The following is a 26,986-nucleotide window of genomic DNA, read 5'->3' as shown; positions in this document are numbered from 1 at the left end:
CATCACACTGTTGTTTCAAATGTATATCTTTGGATGAATCCAGGGACATCACGTGAAAGCTCTGGCTCTTTCTGGACTGGGAAGAAGTAAGGAAGTGTTGAAGGAGTTTCTCTACTGCCTTGCTTTAAACCCTGAATGTAACTCAGTGAAGAAAGAAGTGCAGAAGGTGTGATTTCCTTTCAGTGACTTTCTTCTTGAAGTCTTATTTTCAGCCTTTGTGTCCATGCTGAGTTGCTGCTACATGTACAATGAACAGGAAATGTAGTTCTGAATATTCACGACAGTGTGATTTAAAATACGCAGTGATAATGATGAGTTCATGCATTTGATAATGCAGCATGTTCATGAGACAGTGTACACATACCTCAATTCTGCTGAAATAATGACACGTATTAGTGAGGCAGGGTAGATGTGTGCAGCTGGGGAGGCAAAGTGATTTACCCTAGAGTTTGTAATTCAAGGACTGTAGTTTGTGCACACGCCCTGTAAGAGACATCATGATATATGCAAAAGATATCAATTCAGCTACATAGGTTGACTTGAAATTTTCAACAAAGCTTCACCAACATGGAGCAGAAACACCTGCTCTTTTATGCAGATCTTTAACCCAGTCTTATTGGAGGTCATCGAGTCACACTTGATGTAGGGATCTGCCCTATAAAAAAGCCTGTACGGTAGGTACACAGTCTTAGCATTTCCGATGACAAGGTGTCCTTGTTTTTACATCAATGTTTCCATATTTTAACACTTTATTTTCAACTTGTACGGTATACTTACCCTGTAATTTCCACTCTACAGTTAAGTTTTAGTCTCTGGAGCAAGAGAAAAGTTTTTCCTCCTTCATTTAAACCGCCTTAGATTTTAGAGAAGAGCTGTCATCTTTGCCTTAACTAGTTCTTTGAACCTAACATCCTCTCCCCATAGAACAGGGTTGTCAGGTTTCCTCCTCTGGCTGCCTTGCTGTATACCCCGAACTTTAGCCCCTACATCCAGTGGCTGCAGGTGGTGAACTTTTATCTTCCCTGTGTTCACTGGGAGTTTATTTTTAGCCTACCATCACACTGTTGGCTTCTATTAGAACTGTAATTAGCCAGAATAGCGAGATTTTTTTTAAATGAGAACTTTCTAGCAATATTTTTATCCTTGTGTAGTTGACTGGTCTTTGTTAATCCTGTTAAATTGTCACTCATTGGTTTTGATCACTGTTTCAACTTGTCAAAATAATATTGAATCTTGAACTGGCTATTTTTAACGATTCCTGCCTGCTCTCTCACCTGCAACTTTCACAAGAATCGTAAAACATACGTTACCCCAACTGATCCTTACAACAGCATCGTGAGAAGTTCAGCCCGAGCTCAGAGAGATTAAGCAGATTCAGGAAGGTCCCAGGACCAGGATTTAGGTCTTGTGGATTCTTGCCTGTCTGGTGCTTTTGCATGCAGACATGATGTTTTCCCTCCAGCGTTTCCCTCCAGTGCTAGGTATCTTCTGTCACAGAGGACGCCAAACAGTGCCAGCCTCCTGATGCCCGTGAGATATGGTTCCCTCCCTGGCAGCCTCCTGCAGCTCTGCTGACCCCTCAGGGCCAGTGCTGAGGACACTGACATCCCTGCTGGGATGCTGATCCTCACTGCTGCAGAGGTCGTGGGTTCTGGTGCACTCAGCTGTCACCTGCAGCGCACTGGGTGCATTCTTTGTTGAGGTTTCAGGGAATCCTCTACGCTTCTCTTAAGCCCTTGGATTCAGCTGAGTCCATGAGTTTCTGCAGGACCATCGAGGGACTGGCCGGCACTTCCCACCACCACCAAAAGCTGCTGAACCAGAACTGTGTCCCTTCACCTTCTCTTCCTTTAAAGTTCTTACTAGTTGACTCTTCTGGTTCTCTTGTAAATTAAGCAGCCCTCTAAAACTATCTCAATCCTGTGGGTCATCACAGCTTAGGTTCAGTCTGGGACACCCTGCAACCGATACACCCCACGTTTCTCGCTTATCCCTGAGACATTTAGGGGAGATTTTCTGTAGCAGATGTGTAAGGACCAAACTGAAAGAAACTGTAATGCTCATATTTTGTAATTGGTAAGAGTAAGATGGACAGGAACTGGGGGCTAAAATGCTTAAGATGTTGCCTGTGGTTTCAGAAACACTTGAATTTTAAAACATTGGCAGTTGGAATAGGGTAATTATTCTTGTCAATGTTTTAGGCCTGTTTGGCCTCAGAGTTTCCTCTGAGTCTTTCAGGTATATGATGTATTTTTCAAAAGTGTCTTAAAATATATATTTTTCTTCTTGGCAATTTTACAGGTAATGTGTGAGGTGTTTTTCCCTGCTTCAGAAAACGTGCCTCAGAATTTAACATCTTCCATCCAAAGCAGAATGTTGAACACAAGGTTAACGGCTCAGTGTCAGAACCACATAAGCAGCCAGCCTCCTGTGGAGGGAGGTGGCAGTGCAGGGAGTTCTAAGGTGGGAAGTGCACGTGTTTGTCAATATTACCTTGATTAAGCTTTATGTAATTTTGAACATTTACAAGTTACTCAGACGGTTGCATTACGTTAGCTACAAGTACTTCTTAAGACCAGCTCTGGCTTCTCAACCTGAGAATTGACACTTTTAAAGGAATTTGATGGAAGTAATGAAAATCACTGAAGATTGAAAGAAACTTATAGAACATCTCCAAACAACCCACAACATAGGAGACTTGATATTATTTTGTCTTGGAGAAAAGAGAGCAGAGGGATGGTTTGAATATATGAAGATTGGTGTTCAGTTGATCTGTTTCAGGAAGAAATTATCCTTATATTTTACCGTGAAAAGTGTAAAGTTCATCTTAGAAGTTAATAGATGAAACCAATTATGAGGGAAGAGTATATGCTCTCTTTTTCCAGAGATTTCTAAGGAAGGCTACTGCATGATTTTTTTTTCTCTGATGCTATGATTTCTTTAAAATTCAGGATTCTTTTTTCCTACTTAACCAGAATCCATCTGAGAAACAGGATGTGGTTAGAAATACCAATTCTTCAGTGTTATATTTTATACTGGGCCTACACTGTGAAGAAGATAAGGAAGTGTTAGAAAGTTTTCTTCCAGCGGCGCTGAGCACTGGTTTAAAGAGACAGTTTCCGAATGATTTGGAGGATGCGCACGATGTGAACGCCCCTGGAAAAATTCCCAAGAAAGGTCAGTAAGGCTATTTTGTCAATGAGTGTGTGACCCTAGAGTGATAGAATGTTGGGTGATACTCAGTATACTTTAGAAAAATTTTATATAGGTGGTTTAAAATTAATAATGAAATGAACATATCACCTTCAAGACTGTAGGACAGTTTAAATGTTTACCCCTACAAGGACTTCATAGTCAAAAATAGCAGAGAAAATTTAGGTATAACTTTCACTTTTATTCATGCTTTACAGATAAATTATGGCTGTATACAGTCAGCCCTCAGTATCCGCGGATTCAACCAACCACAGATCAAAAATATTCAGAAAAAAAAATTCCAGAAAGTGCCAAAAGCAAAACTTCCTTTTGCCCTGTGTAGGAATGATTTATTAATACATAGCATTTACATATATTATTATAAATATTATAAGTAACCTAGAGACGATTTAATGTACAGGCACACCTCATTTTATTGTGCTTTGCAGATTTTTTTTTTTAACAAATTGAAGGTTTGTGGCAAACCTGTGTTGTCAGAAGATAGTTAGCACATTTGGCAATAAATTATTTTCAATTAACACATGTACATTTTTTAGACATAATGCTGTTGCACACTTAATGGACTACAGTATAGCATAAACATAACTTTTACATGTGCTGAGAAACCAAAAAAAAAATTTGTGTGATGCAGTTTATTGCAATATTCACTTTATTGCACTGTACTGGAACTGACCCTGCAATATCTCTGGGTGATGCCTGTACGTGGGAAGATGTGCTTAGGGTATATGCAAATACCACACCATTTTACATAAGGGACTCCAGCGTCAGAGGTCTTGGTGTCTGTGGGGATCCTGGAGCCAGTCCCCACGGGGATACGGAGGGACAGCTGTACTGCTAATCCCATCCAGCATGGTTTGTTACATTGGTGTAACATACTTTATCCAGAGGAAATACAGTTATCACATGCTCTTACCCAGATGTGCAAGTGTTAATTATAGCATTTAACTTTTTCAGCGGCTGATTCCTCACCCCAAAGGAACGTGAGCTCTAACGTAGGAGAAAGTACAGAGCTCCTGATAGACGTGGCTGATTTTGAGTGTGCCCTTTGCATGAGGTAGGCTGACATAGAATCTACGCAACTGTGAAGAATTCAGCCTTTCTGAATTTTGTATCCTAAACATAACGGGCTTTTTATTGTTAGAGAAATTACATATATCTCAATAACAATTGATTTATTTTCTAAAAATATGATTAAGGAAGTTACAAATGGAAAATGGATATAAGTGATTTCTAGAATTCTTATAAAAAGGTTATTTGAAAATGTCTTCTGGGCATTTCTTGCTGAAAACCCAGATGTTTTCTCCAGGTTGCTCTTTGAGCCTGTCACTACGCCCTGTGGACATACGTTTTGCCTAAAATGCCTCGAGCGCTGCCTGGACCATGCCCCACATTGTCCTTTGTGCAAAGAAAAACTCTCAGAAGTAAGTATTTCTTGGGAACTGACAATTCCTAGCACTATTTTTTTTTTTATTTTTTATTTTTTTTGCAGTACGCGGGCCTCTCACTGTTGTGGCCTCTCCCGTTGCGGAGCACAGGCTCCGGACGCGCAGCCTCAGCGGCCATGGCTCACGGGTCCAGCCGCTCCGCAGCATGTGGGATCTTCCCGGACCGGGGCACGAACCCGCGTCTCCTGCATCGGCAGGCGGACTCTCACCCACTGCGCCACCAGGAAAGACCCCAGCGCTTTTTTATTCGGTCTCAGCCTACTTCCCCTTCACATCCAGCTTTAATTCCTCAGTCCGTCAATGCCCTTTCCCAGTCCAGATCAAGTCAACTCTTTGCCTTTTGTGTGCGTCTGTATAAGCAGCATCGCAGTGCCAGAGTAAACCCACAAAATCGGGGAGATTAAATTTCACTTTAAATTCATAATCTTAAATCTGAGACCCAAAACCTTATTAGTCCTTTTTTTTAAAAAAAATAAATTTACTTATTCATTTATTTGTTTTTGGCTGCATATGGTCTTTGTTGCTGAGCACAGGCTTTCTCTAGTTGTGGCGAGTGGGGGCTACTCTTCGTTGTGGTGTGCGGGCTTCTCACTGTGGTGGCTTCTCTTGTTGCGGAGCACGGGCTCTAGGCACACGGGCTTCAGTAGTTGTGGCACACGGGCTTAGCTGCTCTGCGGCATGTGGGATCTTCCTGGACCAGGGCTCAAACCGATATTGGCAAGCGGATTCTTAGCCATTGCGCCACCAGGGAAGTCCTTATTAGTCAACCTTACTGTGCTTCTCTGGTAGCTTCAGCTTTTCACTCTCCAGAGTAGTTCTTTCATATCTCTCTTCTCTCCCACCACCTGCTACTCACCCTCCCTGACATTATGATACTCATGGAAAGGGTATACGCCAGCAAAATGGGAATTGTCTCTTCCTTCCTCCAAGGGAACCCTTTCTTTTGCGCTTCTCTCATGGGGGTGGGGGTGGGGCGTCCGGGGACACCCCTCCCCCTCCCCTCCCTCTCAGGGCCGACCCCCCTGCTCTCACCTCAGTCCCTTTTGTCTTCTGAGACCACTCCCCTACCCCCACCTCCTTGTTGACCCTTGACTAGGAAGAAAGCTCTTTGTCCTTAAGAATTAATTACCATGTGGTATTATTTAACTTTTTCTTTTGTTCCAGTTGTTGGCAAGCAGAAATTTTCATATAACTACTCTGGCTGAAGAATTAATATTTCGATATTTGTCAGACGAACTGTCTGACAGAAAGAGAATTTATGATGAGGAAATGACGGAGCTTTCAAAGTAAGTCCCTGTGCTCCAGGTACTTGGTGTTGAGTTCAGGCTAAAGAAGAAAATCCTTGTTAATCTCACGGCTATATCTCTTTTTTTTCCCCTGCCTTTGGCAGAGAAACTAGCCTCCCAAAAAATTAATTGCAAAGAGTTTATGTGAATTTAATTGAAAAAGTTTGTGAGAAATATTTCAAAAGTGTGTTTTGACAATATTATATGGTTGCTTTTTGTATCTAAATAAGCAATGCTGAATTTTTCAGAATTGAAAAGGCACAGGACATAGAAACAGAAGGGAAAAAGGGATTACCACTGAAAATAGGCTTGACAGTTATTTTTTCTCTTTTAAAGTGATTAAAGTGTTGTGTTGTAGTGACCTGTAGTATTGAGACCTTATCATTCTTCTACTCTTTTTTTATTTAGAACTCATTCCCTTTGACGGCTTTCATCAGAATTGTTTTATTTACTTTTCTTGAGATATAATTGACATCTCACATTGTATTAGTTTCAGGTGTACAACATAATGAGTTGATATTTGTGTATATTGTGAAGTGATCGCCACAATAAGTCTAGTTAACATGTCTCCAGACATAGTTACAAAAATTTTTTTCTTGTGATAAGAGCTTTTGAAGATCTACTCTCTTAGCAACTTTTAAATATGCAGCTCAGTGTTATTAACGATGGTCACCATGCTGCACCTTACATCCCTAGGACTTATTTATTTCATGACTGGAACCTTGTGCTGTTTGACCCCCTTCACCCATTTCACCTGCCCCCTCCTCCGGTAACCCTGTCTGTTCTCTGTGTCTATGAGCTTGGTTTTGTTTATTTTTAGATTCCACATATAAATGAGGCCCTACGGTGGTATCTGTCTTTCTCTGTCTGACTTATTTCACCTAGCACAGTGTCCTCAAGGTCATCAGAATGTCTTTATAGTGATCATAAGTGTGGTCTCATCAGATTAAATAAGAGGGCTTGGCAGGGAGCCTGGGTCAGCTGAGAACTTTCTCCAGCTGTGGCCCTTGGCTTTCTTTTCCCACCTAAGCCTGTGGCAAACCTGAGGGGTTTGTAACTGAGAGGGCTGAGGTTGGCTAGCTTTTGCCGTTTCACAGTGACTCACACTCCCTTCTGTTTCTCACAGCTCCACCTCTAAGTTAACATTTCCCTTACCCCGCAGTCTGACCAGGGATGTGCCCATCTTTGTGTGTGCCGTGGCCTTCCCCACCGTGCCACGTCCGCTCCACATCTTTGGGCCCCGCTATCGGCTCATGATAAGAAGATGCATGGAAACTGGCACCAAACGGTGTGGCATGTGTTTATCTGCAGAGCACGCAGGGTAAGAATGACCAGTGTTCAAAGAAAAGGTTCTAATTAAATGTATCATCTGTCATTTTTCTTGAAGAACAGCTTAAGGTGATGTTGAAAACCTCTGGTGTCTCCTGTTACATAACAAAGTATAAGCTCAGGGCCATCCATGATGTGGTCCCACCCTTCGTTTCTAGCCTCGTCTCCTGTTCCGTCCTTTGGAACATCATACCTACTAGTCTATTGCCACAGCATTCGCCCTTCTCTAAAAAAAGTTCATGTTTTCATGCCTCCATGCTTCCCTCTGTCTGTAATTCTCTGCTAGCTCAGCATCATACAAACAAATCTGGTCCAACTTTTTAGGTCTAAAAAAATTGTTACATCCTCCACAAAACCTTTATCCACACAGCCAGAAAACTTTCAGTCTTATAAAAACCCATGGTGCTTGGTTTTTTATCTCTTTTTGTTTCGCATCATTTTTCTAGGGAATATGTTCCAAATCAGCAGGTAGCTCCCCTTCAAAGACTGCTCTGGGGACCCCGGATCCTGCCCACGTCCCGGCTTCCTGATCCTCTAGGGCTTTGTCGTTACTGCATGGTCCTGATGAGGTCATTACATCCAATTCTAGCTGGTGGAAGAGACCCTGGTGCTTGTAGGGGATCCTGGAGAAAAGGGGCCCGTATCAGTCACTGCTGCTCACACCTCCGGCAGAGGAGGCTGGGAAATGTAGTCCATCCAGATGCCCAGGAGTTAGGGGAGAATGGATGTTTAGGGCTATCTACTAGTTTCCACCGTATATACCTAGGAACATATCTTTCTAAAGATGTATGTACAACATTTATGGAGAAAATTCTACAACTTTATTGAAAGATATTCAAGAATGGACAGAGATACTGTGTTCATGGGTACATAGACTCAGTGTCATAGAGAGATGTTCTTTTTACCCGAGTTGGTCTATAAATCCAAAGTAGATCCAGTCAGCATCACAAGAGGGTTTTTCATGGAATTGCTCAAGCTGATTTTAGAATCATTATGTTAAAGACCAAGATCATGGTAGTTTTGAAAAACCAGCTGAGCAAATGGGAGAACATCCCTGCAATGAACTTACAAGTCCAAGTAAGTAGACCACTGAAACAGACTATAGAGATAAGCAGATCCACTCATATTTGGACTCCAAATTTATATGTAATTTTGTGAGAAAAGGCAAAACTCCTCAATAAAAGGTACTCAGACAATTAGTGGGTAGTCCAAATGGGAAAAAAAATATTTTCTCTGCCTTATACTGTACACAAAAAGTAACACATTTACATTCCCAATGTGAGATGTGAAAAACAAAATATTAAAACATTTAAGGGAGAATATTGGGGACTATCTTTACAATTGGGAACAGGGAGAGATTCTTTTCTTACACAAGATGCTGAGAGCATTAGCGTAGAGAAAGAGATGAATAAATTTGAATTATTAAGATTTGATTCATCACAATCAGCATAAGCAAAGTGAAAAAGCAGTTTCATAAGTTCCACTTCCACTGGGAATATGGAACATTCAGAAGAGATTTACTACAGATAAGCTACTGAACCTAAGTTTCCTGAACCCGTCAAAGTGCAGGTTGCTGAGGGTAACCAAGGAGAGACAGGTCTTCCAGGGAGAGAGCAGACAGGAGCCCTGGCTCACCCATGGCCAAGCCCAGGAGAGGGGGAGAATTCAGCTGATTTTTTGGACAAATTTCTAATGGCCTCATGTGGACAAACATGAGAGCCTCAATCCCCTGGCTGCTGCAGAGTTGGCAGCCAAGTTCCTGGCCACAGACCAGGCGAGATGTTTATCGCAGGAACAGGTTTTGTGGCTGAGACCAACTTTGGAGGAGCTGACGTGAGCTGGGGCACCGAGGCCTCCTTTGAAGGGCCTCTTCAGGGGGCTCCATGTGCACTGCAGCTGTGGACGAGACAGACCCTTAGGAAGGAGGGCGCTTTATTGGCGATCTAGGCAGAGGTGTTATAACTCTACGCAGGTGTGTAACTTGGGAGTCCTCCCTCAGCATTAGTTCGGAGGTGTGTAGTGCAGGTGTTCCTTCACTTTAGCATCAAATACCCTTGGGTTCAGATCTCGGCTCTGAATCTCCCTATGGCCCTAGATCAGTTTAATTTTTCTGAGCCTCCATGTTTCTGTGAGGCTTGGATGAATACGTATGATAAATTGCTTTGTGTAATGCTTGACACATCATAGGCACAGTAGATACCATCAGGACGTGGAGGACAGTTAGAACCGTGACCGTGGGTAGGGTCACGCGGGAGAGCTTTGGAGTGAGGATACAGTGTCCTGGGCAGCCCCCGTGTGTTGGGGACACGTGGAGGATGCATGTGGTGGAGGGAGGGCGAGAGTGCTGGGTCAGCGACGGGTCAGCTGGGGCGTGCCAGCGTCACGTGTGACTCCACTGGGCTCGTGTCAGTAGAACGGCGGGGTCTTGAGGTGTGATGGGGAGACAGGGAATTGAAGACAGTGCTTTTTTAAAATATTTATTTATTTATTTATTTTTGGCTGCATTGGGTCTTCGTTGCTGTGCGCGGGCTTTCTCTAGTTGCAGAGAGCGGGGCCCACTCTTCGTTGCAGTGCGTGGACTTCTCATTGCGGTGGCTTCTCCTGTGGAGCGTGGGCTCTAGGCACACGGGCTTCAGTAGTTGTGGTACGTGGGCTCAGTAGTTGTGGCACATAGGCTTCAGTAGTTGTGGCACGTGGGCTCAGTAGTTGTGGCTTACGGGCTCTAGAGCACAGGCTCAGTAGTTGTGGCACACGGGCTTAGTTGCTGCATGGCATGTGGGATCTTCCCGGACCAGGGCCTGAACCCGTGCTCCCTGCATTGGGCAGGCGGATTCTCAACTACTGCGCCACCAGGGAAGTCCCGAAGACAGTGCTTGTAGATGCCTTTCTGCGGCAGTTTGTTGGGGAGGGAAACAGCATGGGGGAGGGGAGCAGAGTCTGAGGGGCAGGGGGTGGGGACAGTGCACTAGTGCCCTGGCCAAGGGGGCCGGGGGGCCACATTTCAGGTCCACCTGTCCCCACCCCACTGGTTAGAAGGGCTGAGGCACAAGTACCCCGTCCCCACTGGCCCTTCTCTTGCCATGTCGCACATCAGTGTATTTCTCATCAGCTGCTGGTCTCTTGGAGGAAACAACCTTGCTGCTCTGGCGTGGAGATGCTCTTTGTTTCGTTTGGCTTTTTATTCCTTTAAGACCCAGGATGGCATCTGGGGAGAACTGAAGACCCTCCTGCAGTTTTAAAGTCAGGGTTGTTTCTCCCGCCTGTCCCATCAGGATCTCAGAGTACGGCTGCATGCTGGAGATCAAGGACGTCAGGACGTTCCCCGACGGCAGCTCCGTCGTGGATGCCATTGGGATTAGCTGCTTCCGGGTTTTGAGCCACCGTCACAGAGACGGCTACAACACGGCAGACATTGAGTATCTGGAAGATGAAAAGGTGAGTGGTCACACCCACGGTGCCAGCTCTGTCCCCTTGCCAGCTGCTGTTTCTGGTCATCTGTGGGCACCGGGCCTTGTGGGGCAGAGGGCAGAGTGCAGCGAGGTGAGCTCTGAGGTCTTGGGCCCAGGGAACTGAGTGTGAACAAGACTGGGTGCGGTGGCTCTCAGGGTCCCTCTTCTGTGCGGATAACACATCTGCTGAGAGGGTTTATTGACTATCATTGTGGATGATGACTTTTGGGCGTGTATGTATATATTTTTAAATGGTAGCTTAAATAGCTACAACATGAAATAATTTTAGTTTTTTTTAAAAGAAAACTCTCCACTACATATGAATATTTGATTTGTATTATATAAATCAAATTGAGAATGGTCATGTGTGCTATAATCTGATTCCTCAGTTTACCTCAATTTTCATAAATGCTGTTGTTTTATAACCAGGAAGGACCTTAGTGCTTTATTCCCATTTTACAGATGAGAAAATTCTCTCCTAAAGCGGCTGAGCAACTGGCCGAAGCTTCCACACAAGAGGCAATGATGAAGCCAGAACAAACCTGGGTCCCCTGGTCCTCAGCCCAGAGCTGTTCCTGCTCAGTGTCCCTACCTGGGACTGAGCCTTGCTGGGCAGTGAGAGGGGCCCCGGGCAGCAGGGCACATCCGTCTGAAGCCTGAGGGCCTCCCCCTGGCGTCAGGCTCAGGCCGTGAATGCACTGTCGCTGTAACATATCCATTGGAATATAATGTAGTGACATGGAATATAATTTTTAAAATGTTATAACTCTTTGACTTGGTAATTCTACTTCTGAGAAACTATCCTGAGGAAATGACAGCCCCTTCTCTCACACACACACGCAAAACCACTTTTGCGTAAATACTTATATTACTTGTATTATTTTAAAATGTATCTTATGTGAATGGTTGAGTAAATTATGGCACATCTCCGATACAGGATTGTACGTACTCATTAAAAATGATTCATGATAACATCGGGTACATGCTTATATTAAGAGAAACATCTGGATGTTACAGACAGACAGACAGGGTAGATAGAGCTCCACTGTGTAAAAAAAGTGAAGATTTCTATGTTGAGCATGTATCGTGTTTATAAAACACTAATGAGTTACTGAAGTGTTAGATGCCAGGAATCCGCTCAGCAGACGTGGCTGCAGTCACTGTGTGATGGACACGCGTGTGATAATGAATTGTTGAAAAGATTGTCTCTTCTCCTTGATCAGGTGGAAGGTCCAGAGTATGAAGAACTCACCGCACTGCATGATTCAGTTTATCAGCAGTCTGTGTCCTGGTTTGCTTCACTTCAGGATCACATGAAAGAACAGATTTTAAGCCATTTTGGGTTAATGCCCAACAGAGAGCCTGAGCCTCAGGTATACTGTCCTTTTTTCTTTTATCATGCTGTTATTTCCTGCCGTAAGGTGCTAAGGCACATGATGCTGAGGGAAAACTTGGCATACCTGCTGTGCTATTTACTCCATTATGGTCGCTTATGAACCAGTTCATTTATCAGCAGCCCAAAGAAGCATCTGGTATAGTAGCATGTGCCTTTTGAAGCAAAGCGGTAAATGCTTTCTGATTAATACTACATGAAGGTAATTTCTCTTCTCTCAGAAATCAGTTTGTTCTGATTGGCTGTCAACTTTTGTACTTCTCCCACCAACATGGGAAGATTTAGTAGTAATTTTAGTATATTGGCAGGAACACTTTATGTTTTGCATGTAAGATTGCCCTGCACCCAATGAACAGGCGTTGGATAAATGAAGAGAAAATCCCCAGCTCTCGTTAAACCGGAAGCTTTTATAGCCCTTGATCCCATCGTCGTGGGCTTTCTCCCTGCTCCCAGGACTGCTCTCAGTGACACTGGTTCTTAAAGTGATGAACGGGCTTCAGGTCTGTGAAGCATTTCTAAGTGCACATGACTCCACCTCTCCACATTTGGGTGGCACAGCCAGGTGGGGATGGTGTGCGCTTGTGACTGAGAGTGTATAGTGCGTCCTGCTGTGCCCGCTCACCTGTCCTGGAGAAGTGGGGGTAGGGCCAGGTCTCAGCAGGTTTAGGGTCAGATGAAATGTCTTTTGTAGCTTTTCCATCCATTTTTGTGTTCTTTTTCTGTCTCTTGGGGGATTTCTGTCTTTTACCCCCACTTGAGTTCTGTCTTTTCCAAACCCAAGACAGTGCCTTCAGCCTCAACTCACCTCCGAGTTCTTTCTCACCCTCCACTCTGTTATAACCCCTCCTCCTCTGTTCTGTAGCCTGGATTCAGAAAGCAAGGTGGTTAGACTAACTTGATTGAGGTATGAATCATTCTTTTCTGGGAGTTTTTGCTTATTAACGCAAATTAATCTCTAATTGTAACACATTGCATGATGGGAGTGGCTTAAAAACAACAGAAATTTCTTATTGTACAGTTCTGGAGGTCAGAAATCCGACACAGGTCTCACCAGGCTATGACCAAGGTGATGGCAAAACTTTATTCCTTCCTGGAGGCTCTAAAGGAGAATCCATTTCCTGGCCTTTTCTGGCCGCGAAAGGCTGCGGTGTTCCTTGCCTCTCACCTGTTTGTCCGTCTTCCAGGCCGGCAGCTTGCACCTCTGACCCCTCTTCCATAGTCTCATCTGCCCCTGACCACAGCCCAGAACAGCTCCCTGCTGGAAGGACCCTTGCGGTGAGGCTGAGCCCACCGAGGTGGGGGAGTCAGGTCCCTGACCCACTCACACCTGCAGTGTCCCTTCTGCCGTGTAAGCTGCCATAGCCACGGGCTTCAGGACCTGGGGGGTAAACACCTTCGGGAGACCATTAGTCTTCCTACCACAGAGGATTTTAGGTCCTTTGTGGGAGATCTTTTTATGCCAAGGCCCTTCCCATTAATCATGCTACTCAGTTTCTCCCCACTCTGTAAGATGAGGAGGGGAAGGGAGGGTGTGAATCATACAGAAGGTTGTTTTGTCCAACACTTGTGCCTTCTTCCCTTGGAGGGGAGATGGGTGCCTTCTGCACAGTGACATGGGCTGCCCTGTGTACTTTGGCCTCTGTGTTACTCCTGATCTCTCACCCTGAGCTATGGTGAGTGACGAGCCACCCTCCCTGGTTCCCGGTTTGGATTCTGAAGTCAAAACATTAGAAGCAGGGCACCTTGGATGTCTTGGTTCCAGTACCAGGACTATTGAGAACAACTTTGTGCTCAACTTCTGCTTGGGGCTCATTCCAGAAGTGCCTGTTTGGTTTTGTGAAATAAAGGCTATCAGGTCGCTTACTAGTTCATATATATGTATATGTATAATTAATAGTAACTATTAATAATATATAATTGATAGTAATTTCTTACATATATATTTAACAATAACTCATATACATAGATGTTTCATATAGAGGTATATTTGTCACTGTGTTATAAGGTTTATCTTACTATAACACTCAAACTTGTACACATACTGTTTGCTTTATAAACATTGTGCTGTATATAACATATTTAAAACTTAAAGAACAGTAACAGAACATTGGAAAGTAGAGGTAAAAATTATAGTCTCCTTTTCTGGCAGGTCATATGTTCTGAACTAGAGCTTTGCGAGAACAAGGGTGACTAATCCATAGCGTTTCCCTGTGGAAGATGCTTCTCTTGACACATTCTTCCTTTTGTGAATTTCCTCACATTTAAGTGTGTAACATGAAAGTAAGCTTTGTGTTTTGAGGGCTGAGTGAATTGTGCAGTAGACCCCAAAGAGAAGATGGCATTTAATTCTTGCTCACGTGTCTGTGGGTGAACAAAAGACAATTTTGGGGAAACAGGCTTGTATGGTAGGCGCTCATTTTGTGTTTCCCTCTGTTTTGCAGAGTAACCTTTGTGGTCCTGCCTGGTCCTGGTGGGTCCTGGCAGTGCTGCCCTTGGAGCGGAAGGCTCAGCTGGCCATACTCGGCATGATCTCGCTGAAGGAGCGTCTGCTCGCCATTCGGCGAATATTAGCCATCATCACGCGTAAGATGAATAGCCGGCAAGAGCTGGTTAATAGCCGGGAGAGAAAGAATTGATTTTCTCTCTCAGGGTTTCTGGAAGCCCTTGTATTTTTATGAGGAGTTCCAGGCACGGACGAGTAACATCCATCCATCGTGCTTTGTAAGATGCTTGTCGATAGGGTTACAGAATGGAACACTTAGCAAACGTTGACCCCTGCTCAAAAGTTGGAAGTCTGCGCCTGGTGGAATCTGACTCTGTACAAGGTTAGCCTGAAATCTGAATGGATCCCACGGTTGGAAAACAACCTAAGAAAAATCTCTCTGAACCAGATGCTTTTGGTGTGTAGTTCACTCATGAGAGGGGACAACCCAGATGATTGACAAGGGGTTTAGGTTTTGCAAGAAAGAAGACTCCCTTCCCAGTAGAGGGTCTTGCTCCTCCAGATGGAAACAGCAGGCTTTGGAGGGAAATCACATTTTGATCTGGAAGCATATTTCTCAGAGTACAGGCTAACCAAACACGTGCTTAGGCTTTGTGTGTCACTGTGAAGTTGTCTGTGAGGTGGAGGAATCAAACGGTTGTCTAGTGGCAGGGCTGAAGTCAGTCCTTACCCAAGGAGTAGCACGGAACCGGTTAGAACTGTGTTTTATGTCCTGCAGTAGTTCACATGTTGTAAATTGCATGTTTTAATTAAATGAATATCAAAATACAAGAAGGGTACCTTGGATATAGCAAAATCTGAAAACAGTATAGTTGATTTGAGGATATGTACTTAAACACACACACACACACACACACAAAACAAAGAATGAGTAAAGGGAGCTAAAACTGTACATGCATTGGGATGTTCAGAATACAACCAAAGTAGTGCAAAGAACCCCTTGAAAACATAACCCTGTCTCATTAATTCAGTGGATGTGAAGCATTTAGGAAACATCATCTTTCTACTCAGATTGGCATTAGAAACTAGGCCCATCAGTAAATTTGAGTTCATCCATCCATCCACTAATATATGAAGACATTAAAAAGCTGCTATGAAATGGGTATCTGTCTATTCCAGGAAAGCACATCAGGACAGTATACAAGGAGAGGGAGGCAGGTATGGGATGTAAACATGTAGCAGGTATGGGATGTAAACATGTAGCAAGTTTTTCTCCAACCCCAACCTGAAAATTATATTTGTTTTCTTTTTTAGTAAGTTTTACAGTGATCAGAACAGATGTTATCTATTAAAAAGCAGTGGTGGGGCTTCCCTGGTGGTGCAGTGGTTGAGAGTCCGCCTGCCGATGCAGGGGACATGGGTTCGTGCCCCGGTCCGGGAGGATCCCACATGCCGCGGAGCAGCTGGGCCCGTGAGCCATGGCCGCTGAGCCTGCACGTTCGGAGCCTGTGCTCTGCAACGGGAGAGGACACAACGGCGAGAGGCCCGTGTACCGCAAAAAAAAAAAAAAAAAAGCAGTGGTATAAATCCCAACCTCTAGTGCATATTGGTGATGTTAATTGGAAGAACCATTTGAACCTGAGATACGAATCGTTCTTGCTGGCCTGACAGCTGGTGCATTTAGTTGGCTTCTTGGTCTGTGAGGTGGATGTTCTTAATGAAGAGATGGTGAGAACCAGACTAGAGAATAAATTACAGCTTTAAGTTTTGCTTTACTTATTCAAGGTATGTGATGTTTTAGTTTTTTTTAATATATTTAATGATACTGAATGTTGGTTTATCAATCCATCAAGCATTTTAATAGAAAGACTTTATAATTGTATTTGTTTTTACATTGTAGGAGTTTTCAGTAGCTAAAACTCAGTTCCATCATGGGAATGAGCAAACACTATTCTTGTGTAACTTAGAGTCATAAAGAGAAAATTTGAATGTATTTTCCAGTGCCTCTCATATTGTGAATCTCAAATCTCATTATGGTATAAAGGCACTTTGGCCAGGTGACTTCTAAAATATTTTATTAATTCCATGCATTGACAATAGTATTCATTACATCCTAACCTGATCATCTAAAAGGAAGCAAAACTGCATCTAGTGTGCCAGAGACCTTTGTTAGAAATGGTTAGTGACAGTGGGTATGCATTGACCATGCTCCGTCTTTCTCTTTTGGAAAAATCTTCTTCTACCTTAAAACCGTATAATTGCTGTTTCCATGTGAGGGTGTCCAAGTACCACAGTGTGATCATAATTTCTCTGGGAGCCTTCCTGAAATTAAGTTTCTGTGCTCAGAGTGTTAGGGCTTCCTCATAACAATTGGATGCTATTGCTTTCTAAACCTCACTCTTTAAATATCATAACTTGCATAGTTCTTGAATCATTAAGTTATCTCTTCCTGATTCTGTCTGCCCCTTTCTGAGTCACCTCCTCATCCTGAGTGTTCTCGCATGAAAGCCTGTTCAACAGTGATGATGCGGACTAGAGCAACAAAAGTTTTTATTGTTTTTGTTTTCTGACACCAGAGGGAATGGACTGTGATCACTTCGTGCTCTGTCCAGCATCACACGTCCGCATCCTGCAAAACAGGAGGGGTTGGTGCTTCCTGAGCACTTAGATTACATTATTTATCATGAAGTCAAATGAAGAAAACAATATCCCAAGTCATATTAGGAAGGAAGCTTCCTTTTAGAAAGTTAAAAAAAAAAAAAAGAAAGAAATCCCAGCTCCGGTTTGCTGTAAATCTAGCTAAAGGAGAACAGTCCCCTTTCTCCTCCCCCTTCCTACCTTTTTTCTGTGATAGAGATGTCATTTCTAAGGATTTCTCAGGAAATAATGTAATCTCTCCTTCAAAGTCAGAGCATTCCAGTTTAATTTTACTGAAAGTGTTCTGACCCTAATGCTCTAGTTACATCAGAATAAAAACAGAATCTATTTAGAGTAATAACAGTGTGGGGAGTAATTTTTCTTCTTTAAATTTAGCACTGGAAGTATAGTACACTCTGTTAGGTATTTTTCCATTCACTCTCCTAAGTGGCTTGACTCCTAATTCCATCCCTGCCTGTGTCTTTGAAACTCAGCTGACATCCTGACAGGCAGTATTCTGAAAGCCCAGGAGATTTGGGGGGTATCTTGTTCCCTGTGTGTCCCTGTCTTCTGTATTGAAAGGATATTTTTGAAAGTTCCAAATTAAAACAGTTAAAATTTTTCAGGTTTATCCATGCAACCACTATAAGTTCTAACCAATTCACATCCCAAATTTTGGAGTGTGATCTCATTTTTATAACCAAAAAAATGTCTTTTCTTAAACTGCTCCTCCCACCCAAACCAAGAAACCCTGAATGTTTAATAATTTATATCTCAACTCTTAACATACGTCAGGTCTTACCACGGGACTTTCGAATCATCAAGGAACAAATTTATAGATGGTAAAATTGCTGTGACCCATATTATCATTTTGTCATAAAATTATTTGAAAATTGGCAGTTGATACAATCAAAATACTTCATTGCCTGACCTAGCCGTATAGTCATTGGGATCTGTAAGCTGTGTTTAAAAAGTATTCATCTGTTTCTTCTCCTTCCTTTCTTTTTTTATGTTGTCCCCCACCACTTAAATTACTGTTTAAAATTTTGATGCTGTCTTTCAAATAATAAAAAAAAAGAAATATCAAAGATATGAGGAAGCAAGTAGCTCATTAGGAGGAAAATAAATGTGGGTGGTTTCTTTCTGTGTAAAGCACGAGGTTTTATTTTTCAGAAATATGCCCGTGGAGTCAAGTAGGGAGGTCCCTATCTCCCATTTTAACGTGGGTAGCAGTGGCAACTTGCAGAAAGAAGATCTTTGTCTTTAGCGCCATCCCTACTAAAAGGCCCTGTTCTGATTCTGTGGTTCACCAAAACCTAACTCCCAAGGAAGCTAGATTTGAATGGGTAGGGGGTATCTGTGCCAGCCACACAGGGGAAGAATTGGACCCTGGATGTTACCAAGTATCACCTCCTCTCTACTAGGACTAGATGCTTAAGTCTAAGCCATTGACTTCAGTCTCCTAGAAGAAGGTCTTTTCACCCTTACAGTTGCTCACGTTAACTTCACCTGTCACTTACCACTGCTAAAACAAATTACCAACATCTGCTGGATCCTATAAAGTAGTTTTTAGTAGTGGATCTTAGGTGTATATTCTAGTAGTGCATATTGAAATATTAGGATATTTCAGCAGCATAAAATGAAGAAATTAAAGTGCCACCATTGTACTTGGCCACGCTGGGAACCGTATCTCTGATTTGTGCCTGGGTCTTAATTTGTAACGGTGACTGAGTAACAATACAGAGAGGTCCATGCCATTGAAAGAAGAGTTTACTGTTACTCACAGTTCTGTTAGAAATGAGAGGCATGGCACTCGGGGCTACTTGGGGAAGCACCCAGCATCCGGAGGCAGAGACAGCAGTGAAGAGAAGGCATGGGGCACTGTATTTTGGCGGGAAAGGGGAAACGGCATGGCTAGTTTGTATAATGTCAGTGGGCTGTGGGCTGCAGGGTGGTCTCTAGTTGACTGGTACCGGCCCTGGGTGATTCGGGCAGAGGAATATTGCCTCTTGGAGGGCAAGAGCCATCAGAGGAGGTGGCTCAGAGTGTGAGCGCTGGATTGTTGGTTTTTGTATGAAAGTCATGCTCCCTTGTGAGCCCTTTGCTGTCTCTTAAGTATTGGCTACCCCAGGAGGGGCCATCTCTCCCCTGTCAGGGAGGCCCCCAAGAAGTCAAAATATCATAAAAATATTTTTTAAAAACATAATTAAGGGCTTCACTGGTGGCGCAGTGGTTGAGAGTCTGCCTGCCGATTCAGGGGATGCGGGTTCATGCCCCGGTCCGGGAAGATCCCACATGCTGCAGAGCGGCTGGGCCCGTGAGCCATGGCCGCTGAGCCTGTGCGTCCGGAGCCTGTGCTCCGCAATGGGAGAGGCCACAACAGTGAGAGGCCCACGTACCGAAAAAAAAAAAAAAAAAAACATGATTAATACAATTAGTCCTCTGATGTTTTGACATCATATTAAGGAAACTTGGGGTGATAACAGAGACAATGGAGACATTTACAGAATAGGGCATAAGTTACCTTAAACAGCATAGAATGCATTTTTTATGAGAGTAAAATAAAACACAGAGGAACACTGGTGAAGGCATAAGGAGTCCTTGAGGCCGGCTCATAATTAAGTTTCCCATTTATATGGCATTAGCCAAGATCACAGATCTGGAATTTTTGGGTGGAGGGGTTCTTTAATAATATTTTGGGAGAGTTGTAAAGTGTGTTAAAAGTATTAGTCTGATAATAATATCTTGGTGTATTTCTTGGGTTAAGATGGCAGGTCGAGCAGTTGTGCTATTGGAGGGTATGATCTGGTAATTTAGTAAAGTATATTAGGGATTAGTGGTGTCAACCTTTTTGGAAAAAAAATAAAAGATAATCAGTTCAGCCAGCAAAATTGAGCTTATTCCTAAATAGCAGAGGAATTGCAATTTGGGACAAGCAAACTGTGGTGAACCACAGGCCAGTCTGGAGAGCAAAGTAGGAGAGTGTTCTTTCATAGAGGAAAGGAGGAAGTTGGGAGGAATTTTTTAATTTTATTTTATTCTATTCTATTCTATTTATTTATTTATGGCTGTGCTAGGTCTTAGCGGCATGTGGGATCTTTAACTGTGGCATGCGGACTTCTTAGTTGAGGCATGCGGACTTCTAATTGTGGCATGCAGACTCTTAGTTGCGGCATGTGAACTCTTAGTTGCGGCATGCACGCGGGATCTAGTTCCCCGACCAGGGACCAAACCCGGGCCCCCTGCATTGGGAGTGTGGAGTCTTACCCACTGGACCACAAGGGGAGTCCCAGGTGAGGTTGCTTTGAGCAAAAGTTCATCAGTGGAAAATGAGAGTTTGCAGTGGTGGCACCTTTTCATTGACTGCAAGCAAGGGCAGCTTGCTGTTGCCAGGCCAAGGGGGCAGTATTCCTTCTTCCTGCAGTGCTGTTCAAGTTGTGATCTTGTGGATTCCTAATTCCAATTCTGAGTTAGGGTTCTCTAAAGCATTTTCACAGTGGTATGTGTGTGTAACTGAGGGAAAGGAGTGGTTATGGGGAGAGACACAGGGCAGGAGTTTCTGGTGGAAAACTGGAGGGCAGTAGTAGGAGAAGGCAGTGGGGAGTGAGCGGTCCTCTCCTAGGGGCTTGAAGGGTTGACTTTGGTAAAACAACAGATGCTTCCTGGGGAAAGTAATAATCGCCATTAATTTTTGGAATGGTGTACAAATTGTATTGATAGTAACATCTGCCAGATTTCCCTTTAGGCATGGGAGTGTAGGGGGCTATATGTGTTGGCAGAGAGTGAGGAATATATATACCAGGATTATGGGCTAAGCAGACAGCAAGCTGAGAAACGTAATAGAATGCATAATTTTGAAGGAAGAAAAGCAGAAATGTCTTGTGTTCAATTTGTACCTTAGGAAAGGCAGGCCGTGGGCAGAGGTCTTAGTGTCCAGGGTGTAAAGTTGTCTCCAGTGGCAGACTTGTGGTCTGAGATGTCATCTGAGCAGTGAGATTCTGGGCCAGGGTGATGTCTAGGATGTGGGATTTGATATCAGTTTTAAATGGATACCCAGTTGGGTTGATGTGGATTTCAGCACTTGATATATTTGGCTGAAACAATGGCTTACTTAAGGAGTTTGCAAACCAGTGAAAGCTCCCAATTCAGTAGTAATAAGATTGACAGTGAGCAGGATGGTGTGCAGCTGTACCTGGCAGAGTTTTTGTTTTTTGGTGGAAGTTTATTTCTGGTTGGGTCCCAGATCATATGAGTGGCTGCCTAGCATGTGGGAATGTCTGTGATTAATGGGTCCTATTAAAAAATAAAATTCAACTGAGTAAATTTGAAGACCTAATTGGCTTTATTAAATGATTCATGGATCAGACAGCATCTCCTCTAGCAAGCAGAGTGATACCCCGGGGAGTTATACAAAATGGAAGGCTTTTATAAAAAAAAGAGGGTGGGACGAGGAGTACATTAGCAAAAGAAAAATGCAAGTTCATTGGAGAAAAGTAAGGGTTCAGGGTGATGACAGCTTCTCATTGGCTAACTTGCAGCATTTTCCATTGGCCGGGCTTGTTGCTAGGCAAGGAGAAAATCTCTTCCTGCTGGGGTAGTGGAGATGCAAGGTAAGTCTCTTCCTGCTTGAGGTAATTGACAATGAGTGGTAGGGTGTGAGAGCTTCCTCTGCAGGCCTCCCCAACTTCTGATGTTGGTTGACATTTTCTTTATTAATGTTCACATTTTCCCCTTTTTAACAAGATCTTTGTCCAGAAGCATTGCTGATCAAAAGTCAGGTTTTCTGAGTTCAGTAGCCTTCATCCCTTGATGCCAGGAAGGACCTTTCCTGAGTGTCATGTCCCATGTTAGATGGACAGTGTGTGGACTGGAAACCACTTCAGGCCCATTTGAGTAACAAGGAAGGGTAGTAGGGAGAACTCTCAGGTGTTTCTTTTCCAAAGGCTATATTTTGTCAAGGTCATAAGCATTGGAGATCATCTTGAAGTGCTGAGCTAGCGACACCTTATTAGTTACGTCATTTTTAGGGACTGCTGCCTTTACTTGTTAAGCCAGGGGTAAGTCAGTTTTCTAGTGCCTGTGGGGAGAGAATCTCCTAGTTTAAAGAATTATTCTAAATGCTTTGCAAAGATGGGTGCTGCTGGTGAGATTTCTTAGTGAGTGGGGACAAATCTGATGTATGATGTAGATAACCATATGACCATGGAGGTGAAGAAAGGGCTTTATCTTTCCAGGCCATTGTCAGAGTAAGAAGAGAAAGAGGGTCTCATGTTCAGTTAAAGTGTGAAATATTGATCCATATTTTTGGGGCAGAAGAAGTCTACCTTGTTGACCTAAAACATTAAAACAACCAGTTATTTTACCAGCAAAATGGGTTTATCGGGGATCAACAAAGAATTGCAATTTGGGACATGCAGTCTGTGGTGAACCACAGGCAAGTCTGGTGAACAAAGGGGTGGAACATTCTTTTATAGAGGAGAAGGGGGAGATGGGAGGGGCTGTTATAAACAAAGAATCCACTGGAGGAACCTGGAGTTCAAAATGTAATGGTTTTTCATTGGCTCAGTCATGACAGTGTCTCATTAGCTGGGTTATTGCCAAGCAAGGAGAAATGCTTCATTCCTCCTGTTGGGTAGTAAAGTAGTCACCTTCTCCCTGTTGGAGATGCAAGGCATGGCTCTTTCTGTTGGGTGTGCAATTGATATCGAGTGGTAGGACATGAGAGCGCCCCCTTCTGGCATCACTACTCCATTTTAAATGAGGTTTCTGTTTATTAATTTTCACATTTTCCCCTTTGATCAAGATCTTTCTCTGAAAGCATCACTGATCAAGAGTCAGGTTTTTTTCAGATTTAGTGGCCTTTTGTCCCTCGATGTCAGGAAGGACCTTTCCTGGGTGTTGTGACCCATGTCAGAGGAAAAGTGCACAGATTAGAAACCTATCAAGGTCACATTCAAGTAACAAGGAGGGGTAGGAGGGAGATCTCTTGGGCGTTTCCCATCTAAAATTTGTATCTTAGAATAGTGATCCAAATGTGCCCTCAAAACTGAAAGAATTAAACAAGCTCTTTGGGAAGACATAGTGCAGGAATAAACATGAAGCAATAGCTAATGAACTTTTTGCAAAAATAGCAAAACTTCAAAGACTTTTTTTGTTGTTTTTATCTCAGAAGAACTGTTTGGAACCAAGTGTTTTATCAGTAACACAGCCTGTAGCTTGCAAATTCAGAGACCATGAATTTGAATAAGAAACTAGGCTCAGTTAATAGTCCAGATGAAAGGGAGAGACTGTGAATCCTGAACTTTCTGATGGGGCTGGTCTGGACATCTCGGGAAAGCTGTCTCATCAGATGTCATCTGTTTCAATTCTGGGGAATCTTTACCTTCAAGTCACCAGGTGGTGTGCAGGTCCAGCCAGGGTTTGGTTCTTTTTTTAAATGTGTCACATGAATCCAAGAGTCTGTTTTCTGGAGTTTTAGCAGTACCAGGGTTGGTTAGTGGTACCTGATACAGGCGTTCCGAACGAAGTTGAAGAGAGTTTTTCCAGAGGTGTCTTTTTCAGTAGACAAAATCTCCAGGTTGCAAGGTGTTAGCTAAAGGTCCTTCTCTCCCTGGAGCACACTATGAAAAGATTGCTCTAATCAGAGCATGGTTGGTTTTTTTTTTTTTTTGAACATCTTTATTGGATATTGGAGTATAATTGCTTTACAATGGTGTGTTAGTTTCTGCTGTATAACAAAGTGAATTAGCTATACATATACATATATCCCCATATCTCTTCCCTCTTGCATCTCCCTCCCTCCCACCCTCCCTATCCCACCCCTCTGGGTGGTCACAAAGCACCGAGCTGATCTCCCTGTGCTATGCGGCTGCTTCCCACTAGCTATCTATTTCACACTTGGTAGTGTATACATGTCCATGCCACTCTCTCACTTCATCCCAGCTTACCCTTCCCCCTCCCCATGTCCTCAAGTCCATTCTCTACATCTGCGTCTTTATTCCTGTCCTGCGCCTAGGTTCTTAAGAAACAGTTTTTTTTTTCTTGTTTTAGATTTCATATATATGTGTTAGCATACAGTATTGGTTTTTCTCTGACTTCACTCTGTGTGACAGACTGTAGATCCATCCACCTCAATACAAATAACTCAATTTCGTTTCTCTTTATGGCTGAGTAGTATTCCATTGTATAAATGTGCCACATCTTCTTTATCCATTCATCTGTCGATGGACATTTAGGTTGGTTCCGTGACATGGCTATTGTAAACAGTGCTGCATTGAACATTGTGGTGTATGTCTCTTTTTGAATTATGGTTTTCTCAGGGTATATGCCCAGTAGTGGGATTGCTGGGTCATACCGTACTTCTATTTTAGGTTTTTTAAGGAACCTCCATACTGTTCTCCATAGTGGCTGTATCAATATACATTTCCAACAACAGTGCAAGAGGGTTCCCTTTTCTCCACACCCTCTCCAGCATTTATTGTTTGTAGATTTTTGATGATGGCCATTCTGACCGATGTGAGGTGATACCTCATTGTAGTTCTGATTTGCATTTCTCTAATGATTAGTGATGTTGAGCATCCTTTCATGTGTTTGTTGGCAATCTGTATATCTTCTTTGGAGAAATGTCTTATTTAGGTCTTCTGCCCATTTTTGGATTGGGTTTTTTTTTTTATATTGAGCTGCATGAGCTGCTTGTATATTTTGGAGATTAATCCTTTGTCAGTTGCTTCATTTGCAAATATTTTCTCCCATTCTGAGGGTTGTCTTTTCGTCTTGTTTATAGTTTCCTTTGCTGTGCAAAAGCTTTTAAGTTTCATTAGGTCCCACTTGTTTATTTTTGTTTTTATTTCCATTTCTCTAGGAGGTGGGTCAAAAAGGATCTTGCTGTGATTTACGTCATAGAGTGTTCTGCCTATGTTTTCCTCTAAGAGTTTTATAGTGTCTGGCCTTACATTTAGGTCTTTAATCCATTTTGAGTTTATTTTTGTGTATGGTGTTAGGGAGTGTTCTAATTTCTTTCTTTTACATGTAGCTGTCCAGTTTTCCCAGCACCACTTATTGAAGAGGCTGTCTTTTCTCCATTGTATAATCTTGCCTCCTTTATCAAAAATAAGGTGACTGTATGTGCGTTGGTTTATCTCTGGGCTTTCTGTCCTGTTCCATTGATCTATATTTCTGTTTTTGTGCCAGTACCATACTGTCTTGTTACTGTAGCTTTTTAGTATAGTCTGAAGTCAGGGAGCCTGATTCCTCCAGCTCCATTTTTCGTTCTCAAGATTGCTTTGGGTATTCAGGGTCTTTTGTGTTTCCATACAAATAGTGAAATTTTTTGTTCCATTTCTGTGGAAAATGCCATTGGTAGTTTGATAGGGATTGCACTGAATCTGTAGATTGCTTTGATTAGTATAGTCATTTTTACAATGTTGATTCTTCCAATCCAAGAACATAGTATATCTCTCCATCTGTTTGTCTTACCTTTAATTTCTTTCATCAGTGTCTTATAGTTTTCTGCATACAGGGCTTTTGTCTCCTTAGGTGGGTTTATTCCTAGGTGTTTTATTCTTTTTGTTGCAGTGGTAAAAGGGAGTGTTTCCTTAATTTCTCTTTCAGATTTTTCAGCATTATTATATAGGAATGCAAGAGATTTCTGTGCCTTAATTTTGTATCCTTCTACTTTACCAAATTCACTGATTAGCTCTAGTAGTTGTCCGGTAGCATCTTTAGGATTCTCTATGTATAGTATCATGTCATCTGCACATAGTGACAGCTTTACTTCTTCTTTTCCAATTTGGATTCCTTTTATTTCTTTTTCTTCTCTGATTGCTGTGGCTAAAACTTCCAAAACTATGTTGAATAATGGTGAGAGTGGACAGTCATGTCTTGTTCCTTATCTGAAAGGAAATGGTTTCAGTTTTTCACATTGAGAACGATGTTGGCTGTGGGTTTGTCATATATGGCCTTATTATCTTGAGGGAGTTTCCTTCTGTGCCTACTTTCTGACGGGTTTTTATCATAAATGGGTGTTGAATTTTGTCAAAAGCTTTTTCTGCATCTATTGAGATGATCATATGGTTTTTCTCCTTCAATTTGTTAATATGCTTTATCACATTGATTGATTTGTGTATATTGAAGATTCCTTGCGTTCCTGGGACAAACCCCACTTGATCATGGTATATGATCCTTTTAATGTGCTGTTGGATTCTGTTTGCTCGTATTTTGTTGAGGATTTTTGCATCTATGTTCATTAGTGATATTGGCTTGTAGTTTTCTTTCTTTGTGACATCTTTGTCTGGTTTTGGTATCAGGGTGACGGTGGCCTCGTAGAATGAATTTGGGAGTGTTTCTCCCTCTGCTGTATTTTGGAATAGTTTGAGAAAGATAGGTGTTAGCTCTTCTGTAAATGTTTGATAGAATTCGCCTGTGAGGCCATCTGGTCCTGGGCTTTTGTTTTTTGGAAGATTTTTAATCACAGTCTCAATTTCAGTGCCTGTGATTGGTCTTTTTATATTTTCTGTTTCTTCCCGGTTCAGTCTTAGAAGGTTGTGCTTTTCTAAGAATTTGTGTATTTTTTCCAAGTTGTCCATTTTATTGGCATATAGTTGCTTGTAGTAATCTCTCATGATGCTTTGTATTTCTGCAGTGTCCGTTGTTAGTTCTTCTTTTTCATTTCTGATTCTGTGGATTTGAGTCTTCACCCTTTTTTTCCTGATGAGTCTGGCTAATAGTTTATCTATTTTTTTAATCTTCTCAAAGAACCAGCTTTCAGTTTTATTGATCTTTGCTCTCTTTTC

At 42.6% G+C, this 26,986-nt stretch overlaps 1 protein-coding gene across 1 annotated transcript in view; it reads left to right on the top strand.

The window, feature by feature from the left end:
• Window positions 1–15,157, top strand: part of LONRF2 (LON peptidase N-terminal domain and ring finger 2) — a gene marked incomplete at its 5' end in the record, with an annotated part of 30,434 nt that extends 15,277 nt beyond the window's left edge. Inside the window, 10 exons of the mRNA XM_081254942.1 lie at window positions 44–166; window positions 2,302–2,463; window positions 2,976–3,177; window positions 4,168–4,267; window positions 4,520–4,634; window positions 5,823–5,944; window positions 7,107–7,265; window positions 10,546–10,708; window positions 11,946–12,095; window positions 14,557–15,157. Coding sequence (XP_081111068.1) covers window positions 44–166; window positions 2,302–2,463; window positions 2,976–3,177; window positions 4,168–4,267; window positions 4,520–4,634; window positions 5,823–5,944; window positions 7,107–7,265; window positions 10,546–10,708; window positions 11,946–12,095; window positions 14,557–14,751 — 1,491 coding nt within the window. The 3' untranslated portion in view covers window positions 14,752–15,157. The remainder of the gene's footprint in view (window positions 1–43; window positions 167–2,301; window positions 2,464–2,975; window positions 3,178–4,167; window positions 4,268–4,519; window positions 4,635–5,822; window positions 5,945–7,106; window positions 7,266–10,545; window positions 10,709–11,945; window positions 12,096–14,556) is intronic.
• Window positions 15,158–26,986: the final 11,829 nt, after the last annotated feature.

This window comes from Mesoplodon bidens (assembly GCF_964165515.1).
Source record: "Mesoplodon bidens genome assembly, chromosome: 14".
Taxonomy (NCBI): domain Eukaryota; kingdom Metazoa; phylum Chordata; class Mammalia; order Artiodactyla; family Ziphiidae; genus Mesoplodon; species Mesoplodon bidens.
The sequence above is the reverse complement of the archived record's forward strand: the minus strand, read 5'-3'. Positions and strand labels throughout refer to the sequence as shown.